Raw genomic sequence first — 7,495 nt, 5'->3', positions numbered from 1 at the left:
GGGGCTGGGCTGGGGGTTGGGGGGCCGGGTGGGGGAGCTGGGAGGCTGGGACTGGGCAGGGGCAGAAGCTGGGGGTGCTGAGGCTGGGGGTGCTGGGCCAGGCTGTGAGGTGCAGGTGGCGGAGGGAGGGGGCTCTGACGGCCCGGCCCCGCCCCCGCAGAGCGGGATCAATGCCCAGGTGCGGAACACCTACAGCCAGACAGCGCTGGACATTGTACACCAGTTCACCACGTCGCAGGCCAGCAAGGAGATCAAACAGCTGCTGCGAGGTGGGCTGGGGGAGAGGATGAGGGGCTGGGTGAGGGTCCTGGGGAAGCCGGCCTGCAGGACTGGGGTTTGGGCTCCTGTGTCTCCAGAGGCCTCGGCAGCCCTGCAGGTCCGGGCGACCAAGGATTACTGCAATAATTACGACTTGACCAGCCTGAACGTGAAGGCTGGGGACATCATCACGGTAAGAGTCCGGGGCTGGGGGGCAAGGGCAGGGCTCACCCAGAACGCCTCCCACCACGGTCAGGGATAGGGGCAGTGCGCAGACAGCCCAGAGAAAGCAGGCCCGGGCTGCCCACCCCCGACCTAGAGGGCTCCCCCCAAGCCAAGCTCCACACCCCGTGTGGCCAGGTCCTTGAGCAGCACCCCGACGGCCGGTGGAAAGGCTGTGTCCATGACAACCGGACGGGCAACGACCGTGTGGGCTACTTCCCATCCTCCCTGGGCGAGGCCATCATCAAGCGAGCCGGCAAGTGCCACCTGGATGGGGGCGGGGGGACAGGGCAGGGCTCTCGGGGGCCAGAGAGAAGCAAATGTATCTGTGTGATGTGTGTATGTGAGAGTGTCTGTCCGTGCGTCTCTGTATGTGAGTGCGTGTGCATGCGTGCCTGTGTGTGTACATGAGTGTTTACGTCTGTGTTTGTCAGGGCGTGTAGGACAGTGTCTGTCTGTCTCTGTATGTCTGTATGTGTGTGTACATGTGTCTGTGTGTCTGCATGTGTGCATGTGGGTGTCTGTCTGTGAGATGTGTCTGTATCTCCGTGTGGATCTGTTTGTATGTACGTGTATCTGTATGAGAGGGTCTGTGTATTTGTGTCTGTCTCTGTGTGCCTGTGTAATAGTGTGTATCTGTGTGTGTCTGCATATATGATAGTGTGTCTGTGTGTATCTCCATGTGTGTGTGCGAGTCTGTGTATATCGCTGTCTGTATGTGAGCATACGTGATAGTGTGTGTCTGCGTGTATCTGTTTTTGTGTGTCTGTATGTGAGAGCCTGTCTCTGTGTCTGTGTGTACGTGAGAGTGGATCTATGTGTATATCCCAGTGTCTGTCTGTGTACACTGAGTAGCGGACCCAGAGCGTGTGTGCTGGCCCCCGTGCTGCCCAGGCTGGGCCTCAGGGAGCCTGTGCTCGGCCGGCAGGTCCCCGAGCAGGCCCTGAGCCGAGCCCACCCCCAGGAGGCGGCTCGTCGGGGCCCTCTGCACCTCCGGAGGAGATATGGGTGCTGAGAAAGCCTTTTGCAGGTAGGCTGGCGTCCCGGAGGGCTGGGACATTGGTCCTCCCACCAGGAACCACCTGGGGCTCGGGGGTGGGCCGGGGGGGCCCGCGCAGCCTCACGCTCCCTCGCGTCGGCAGGTGGGGACCGCAGCAGCAGCCTGAGCAGTGCGCCTGGCGGCCGGGGCAGCGGGGCCCACGCCCTGCATGCGGGCTCTGAAGGGGTCAAGGTAGGTCAGGTGGGGTGGCCGCTGGGGTGGCCGAGCCAAGAGCAGCGCGGGCAAGTGGCCTTTCTGGGTTGTAGCTCCTGGCGACAGTGCTCTCCCAGAAGTCTGCCTCTGAGTCCAGCGCTGGGGACAGTCCCGTCAAGCCTCCGGAAACTTCCACAGGTAAGAGCAAAGCTGCTGCCCTGGCGGGGTCCCTGAACAGTCCAGGCCCCGACCACCGCTCTGTCCGCAGGTGCTGCCCGGGCCCAGCCTCCAGTGGCGCATGCTGGGCAGGTCTACGTGGAGCAACTGCCCAAGAAGCTGGAGCCGGCGAGTGAGGGCAAGGTACAGGGTTGAGGCCCGGCGGACTCGGGCAGGGCGGGCACTCGGGGCTGAGGCTGGCAGCACTGACGGTGCCAGGGCAGCCTTGAGGGGCCAGACTCCGTCCTCTGTCTGTCCTCCGTCTGTGTGTGTTGTGTGTGCACACACGTGTTCTAGGTGTTGTCTACTGTGTGGGCTGTGCGTGTGAGCCGGGGCGCAGGTGAATCGTGTGTGCAGACCACGTGGAGAGAGCGTGACAGGCGTAAAGGAAGCAGAAGTGTCCGCATGTGTGTGCCGCAGTGTGACCGGGGGCTGGGCATGCATGTGCAAGTGGGCATGGAAGGTGTGCAAGATGATATAAGGTGTGTGCGAGGATAAAGTGGGTTGTGTGTGTGTGTCTGCACGTGCCTGTGTGCTGGCTGAGGTGTGAACTGCTGGCTGAGTTCTCCTGGGTATCGGAAGAGGTGAGGGGCCCCTGCCCAATGGAGCGCAGAGCCGAACCCTGTGCCCGAGGCCCCTGCCCGTGGGCGCAGAGCCGAACCCTGTGCCCGAGGCCCCTGCCCGTGGGCGCCGCGCTGTACCCTGTGCCCGAGGCCCCTGCCCGTGGGCGCAGAGCCGAACCCTGTGCCCGAGGCCCCTGCCCGTGGGCGCCGCGCTGTACCCTGTGCCCGAGGCCCCTGCCCGTGGGCGCAGAGCCGAACCCTGTGCCCGAGGCCCCTGCCCGTGGGCGCCGCACTGTACCCTGTGCCCGAGGCCCCTGCCCGTGGGTGCAGAGCCGAACCCTGTGCCCGAGGCCCCTGCCCAGCATGGTCTCACATGGGGCCATGCTGCTTGCCTCCCCGAGATGGTGGCGGCATCCTGTCGGCAGCTGCTGGGCATCCCTGCTGCAGGGACAGGGGACAGTCGGGGGGCCTGTGACATGGACAGCAGCCGAAGTGTCCGGGTGGAGATGTGAAGGACGGCCAAGGGGCCCGACGATGCCCAAGGAAGGCGATGCCAGAAGAGCTGATGGAGCCCGGCGCAGAGGGACTGCAGACGGCCAACCTGGCGCCGCGTGGCGGGGTGCGTGCCCGGTGGGCAGGTGGGCAAGCCCTGCAGCGGGTGCCCTTGTGTCTTCCAGAGCGCCGAGGCAGTCAGCCAGTGGCTGGCCACGTTCCAGCTGCAGCTCTACGTGCCCAACTTCATCAGCGCCGGCTACGACCTGCCCACCATCAGCCGCATGACCCCTGAGGTGAGCCACCCCAGCCAGCCGCCGGCTGCCTCCCTGAGACAGGCCCCAGCCTCCTGCTAACGGGCCTCTCCCTGCCCAGGACCTCACGGCCATTGGTGTCACCAAGCCAGGCCACCGAAAGAAGATCACGGCAGAGATCAGCGGCCTGAGCATCCCCGACTGGCTGCCCGAGCACAAACCTGTAAGGCCCCCCGCCTCCCAGCACCTGGGCCCAGGACGGACAGACAGACAGGCCGGCTCCGGGGAGGCGAGTGGAGGACAGCCCTGCCAGCAGTGAGCCACCTGGACAGCCTCCTGTCTGTCCGTCCATCTGTCATGGGCACTGGGGCCAGCCTCCCTGGGGCAGGGGCCAGGATGACAGGGAGTCTCAGGGAAGGGGGCCGGAAACCACGAGCACCCCCTTTCCACTCCCACTAAGACCCCTCCATCTCAGCCAGCCACATGGGCACATCACACGCACACCTGGGACCACAGGCCACACATGGCTGGGTGTGCTCACACGCACCCAGGTACACAGCGGGCGCACACCCAGTGCGCATGTGTCGTGAGACAGCACGTGTCCGTTAACTGTAGTCGCCACTACGGTCGGCTGCTTGCACCTACCCGTTTGGCGCCTGTGCCGGCTGTGTGGACGGCTGACGCCCACTTCCAGCGCTGCCTGGAGACGATCGGCCTGTGGGGACAGGTTCTGGGCTGGGAGCAGGTGGCCCCGGGCTGCTGCCCAGAGTGTCTGCACCCACCCACATGCTCGTCCACCTGCCCTGCCCACCCCCGTCAGCAGTTTGAGGTCCCTCCCAGCCTCACAGGGACCCCTTGGTCTGCTCACGCCTGTGCACCCGGAGGGTGATGAGTGTGCCGCGTGTTGGTGCGTGAGTGGAGCTAGCGAGGAGCATGGATGCCGTTCAGAAGCGATCACGCGTTTGTGGGTGAAGCTCATCATGAGTATTTGCATGCGCATGTGACGTGGCTGGAGGTGTGTGCCTGAAGCAGGTGGCGATGCGTGAGCGTGAGCACAAGAGACACAGGTGGGGCACGAGTGGGATGCGGAAGGGGTGTTGGTGCCGGTACGTGGCTGAGCGTGCTGCGCGTGTGCACATGTGTGCGGTGCATGTACACATGCGTACATGCACGCGCGTGGGTGCAGTGTGTGTGTACGCGTGCACGCCTGTCCGACATGGCTGTGACGGTTGTCTGCGTCCGTGACCTGTGGGTGAGTTGACACAGGGAGCTGCCCCTCGGGCCGGGGGCAGGTGAGGAAGTGAGTTCTTCCCCCCAGCCCTGGAGGGAGGGTTCTGAGAAGGGGTCTTGCCCTGCGTTTGTGTGTCTGCGTGTGCTCACACGTGCCCTGAAGAGCTGGCCTGGGGCTCCTGTTCTGTACCTGAGCGGTGCCCAGACTGTGCGTACGCCGTCTCCGATGCCGACACTGCCGGCCCGTCCGTCTGTCCATCTGTCTCTTTGTGCCGGCTGGCCTGGTGCCCCCTCCCTTGGACAGCTGGGAGTAGGCAGGCAGGGTGTGGGCGGCAGGCCTGGCTGCCCTCTGTGTCCCCTGCCCCCAGGCTAACCTGGCCGTGTGGCTGTCCATGATTGGCCTGGCCCAGTACTACAAGGTGCTGGTGGACAATGGCTACGAGAACATCGACTTCATCACCGACATCACCTGGGAGGACCTGCAGGAGATTGGCATCACCAAGCTGGGTGAGGGCTCGCCCCGCCCACCCCCGGTCCTCGCCAACTCCCCCCTGGCCTGACCCATGCCATGCCCCACACAGGACACCAGAAGAAGCTGATGCTGGCAGTGAGGAAGTTGGCGGAGCTGCAGAAGGCAGAGTATGCCAAGTACGAAGGGGGCCCCCTGCGCCGGAAGGCACCCCAGTCGCTTGAGGTGGTGGCTATCGAGTCGCCGCCCCCGCCCGAGCCCACCCCCGCCGAGTGCCAGTCTCCGAAGATGAGCACCTTCCAGGACAGTGAGCTCAGTGGGGAGCTGCAGGCGGCCATGACCGGCCCGGCCGAGGGTGCCGCCGCCGCCAAGAAGCCCTGTAACCAGCTGCCGCCCACCCCGAGGGGCAGCCTGCGGCAGGAGCCCAGTCTGGGCGGGCGGGCACGCCACATGAGCAGCTCCCAGGAGCTGCTGGGTGATGGGCCCCCGGGGCCAGGCAGCCCCATGTCACGCAGCCAAGAGTACCTGCTGGACGAGGGGCCGGCTCCTGGCACTCCACCCAAGGAGGCCCGGCCCAGCCGCCACGGCCACAGTGTCAAGCGAGCCAGCGTGCCCCCGGTGCCCGGTAAGCCGCGGCAGGTCCTCCCGTCGGGCACCAGCCACCTCACGCCTCCCCAGACACCCACCAAAGCCCGGCCGGGCTCTCCCCAGGCGCTGGGGGGGCCCCACGGTCCTGCCCCGGCTACGGCCAAGGTGAAGCCCACCCCGCAGCTGCTGCCACCGGCGGAGCGGCCCATATCACCCCGCTCGCTGCCCCAGTCGCCCACCCACCGTGGCTTCGCCTACGTGCTGCCCCAGCCCGTGGAAGGAGAGGCGGCCCCGGCGGTCCTGGGGCCCGTGCCCAGGCTGTGCCTGCCCCCCGAGGCCGATGGCGAGCCAGGGCGGCCGAAGAAGCGTGCCCACAGCCTGAACCGCTACGCCACGTCCGACAGCGAGCCAGAGCGGGATGAACTGCTGGTACCAGCCGGGGCGGGGCCCTACGCCACGGTCCAGCGGCGCGTGGGCCGCAGCCACTCCGTGCGGGCGCCGGCCGGCGCTGACAAGAACGTCAACCGCAGCCAGTCCTTTGCTGTGCGGCCCCGCAAGAAGGGGCCCCCGCCGCCCCCACCCAAACGCTCCAGCTCCGCCATGGTCAGCGCCAACCTGGCCGATGAGCCGGGGCCGGACGCCGAGACTGAGGGGGCTGGGCCCGAGGACGGTGGGCTGGGGGTCCAGGCACAGCGCCGGCGGGCCAGTGACCTGGCCAGCAGTGTGGACACGGGCAGCGCGGGCAGCGTGAAGAGCATCGCGGCCATGCTCGAGCTCTCATCCATTGGGGGCGGGGGCCGGGCTGCCCGCAGGCCCCCTGAGAGCCACCACATGCCCCGCCCTGCCAGCCCTGAGCCAGGCCGCGTGGCCACAGTGCTGGCCTCTGTGAAGCACAAGGAGGCCATCGGGCCTGATGGGGAGGTGGTGAACCGGCGCCGCACACTCAGTGGGCCAGTCACCGGACTTCTGGCCACGGCCCGCCGGGGGCCTGGGGAGCCGCTGGGGCCTGTGGAACAACACAGCCCCCTTGCTGAGGATGGCGCTGCCCGGCAGCGGCCCCGAGGCCCAGCCAAGGGTGAGGGCAGTGGCGAGGGCCCGCCCCTGGCCAGGGTGGAGGCCAGCGCCACTCTCAAGAGGCGTATCCGGGCTAAACAAAGCCAGCAGGAGAACGTCAAGTTCATCCTGACCGAGTCCGACACCGTCAAACGCCGGCCCAAGGCCAAGGAGCGGGAGGCGGGGCTCGAGCCGCCCCCACCACTGTCCGTGTACCAGAACAGCACAGGCACCCTGCGCCGCAGGCCAGTCTCGGAGCAGGGTGCATCCCCTGAGCTGCCACCGCCTCCCCCACCCGCCGAGTCGCCACCCACCAACCTGGAGCACCTGCCGCCGCTGCCCCTGCCTGACAGTGATGCCCGGAAGCCAGCCAAGCCACCTGTCTCCCCCAAGCCTGTCCTGGCTCAGCCTGTGCCCAAGGTTCAGGGCTCGCCCACGCCGGCGTCCAAGAAGGTGCCGCTCCCGGGCCCAGGCAGCCCAGGTAGGTGTGGGGAGCCAGAGAGCAGAACCTCTGCCTGCCCCCCACACTTCTGCAAAAGCCTGGGTGGGTGTGGTCTGGGGACACTCATCCATCCACCCATGGAATGACTCCGTGCCAGTCCAGAGCTAGGAGCAAGGGGGCACAGTCCTGCACACAAACCCAGGAATGGCACCTGTAGAGGTGCGAGAACAGGTGCCAGATGCCCAAGGGGTTAAGGAGGACTCTGACATGGCTGGGTTTAGCGCAGATCCCCAGCGCTTGGGAAGCGGTGACCCGAGCATTTGCACGTGGAAGTGCGCCCCCTGGCGGCGCAGGAGGGTGGAGCGGTGGGGACCTGGCGGTAGGAGCAGCTAGACGGCGGCAGCGGGCCGGGGGCCCGGGTCCTCGCCCCGGTGACAGCGCCGTCCTCTCCGCAGAGGTGAAGCGCGCCCACGGGACGCCGCCGCCCGTGTCGCCCAAGCCGCCGCCGCCGCCCAC

General features: G+C 67.0%; 1 protein-coding gene across 1 annotated transcript in view; it reads left to right on the top strand.

Moving 5' to 3' along the window:
- Positions 1-7,495, top strand: part of CASKIN1 (CASK interacting protein 1) — a 17,486-nt gene that overhangs the window by 8,900 nt on the left and 1,091 nt on the right. Inside the window, exons 8-19 of the mRNA XM_012554586.1 lie at positions 161-269; positions 357-451; positions 619-736; positions 1,409-1,510; positions 1,623-1,711; positions 1,786-1,870; positions 1,941-2,032; positions 3,129-3,239; positions 3,319-3,420; positions 4,796-4,934; positions 5,009-7,018; positions 7,435-7,489. Coding sequence (XP_012410040.1) covers positions 161-269; positions 357-451; positions 619-736; positions 1,409-1,510; positions 1,623-1,711; positions 1,786-1,870; positions 1,941-2,032; positions 3,129-3,239; positions 3,319-3,420; positions 4,796-4,934; positions 5,009-7,018; positions 7,435-7,489 — 3,107 coding nt within the window. The remainder of the gene's footprint in view (positions 1-160; positions 270-356; positions 452-618; positions 737-1,408; positions 1,511-1,622; positions 1,712-1,785; positions 1,871-1,940; positions 2,033-3,128; positions 3,240-3,318; positions 3,421-4,795; positions 4,935-5,008; positions 7,019-7,434; positions 7,490-7,495) is intronic.

The sequence above is a fragment of the Trichechus manatus genome, unplaced genomic scaffold, assembly GCF_000243295.1.
Source record: "Trichechus manatus latirostris isolate Lorelei unplaced genomic scaffold, TriManLat1.0 scaffold00024, whole genome shotgun sequence".
NCBI classification, from domain to species: domain Eukaryota; kingdom Metazoa; phylum Chordata; class Mammalia; order Sirenia; family Trichechidae; genus Trichechus; species Trichechus manatus.
This window is presented reverse-complemented; position numbering and strand designations above follow the sequence as displayed.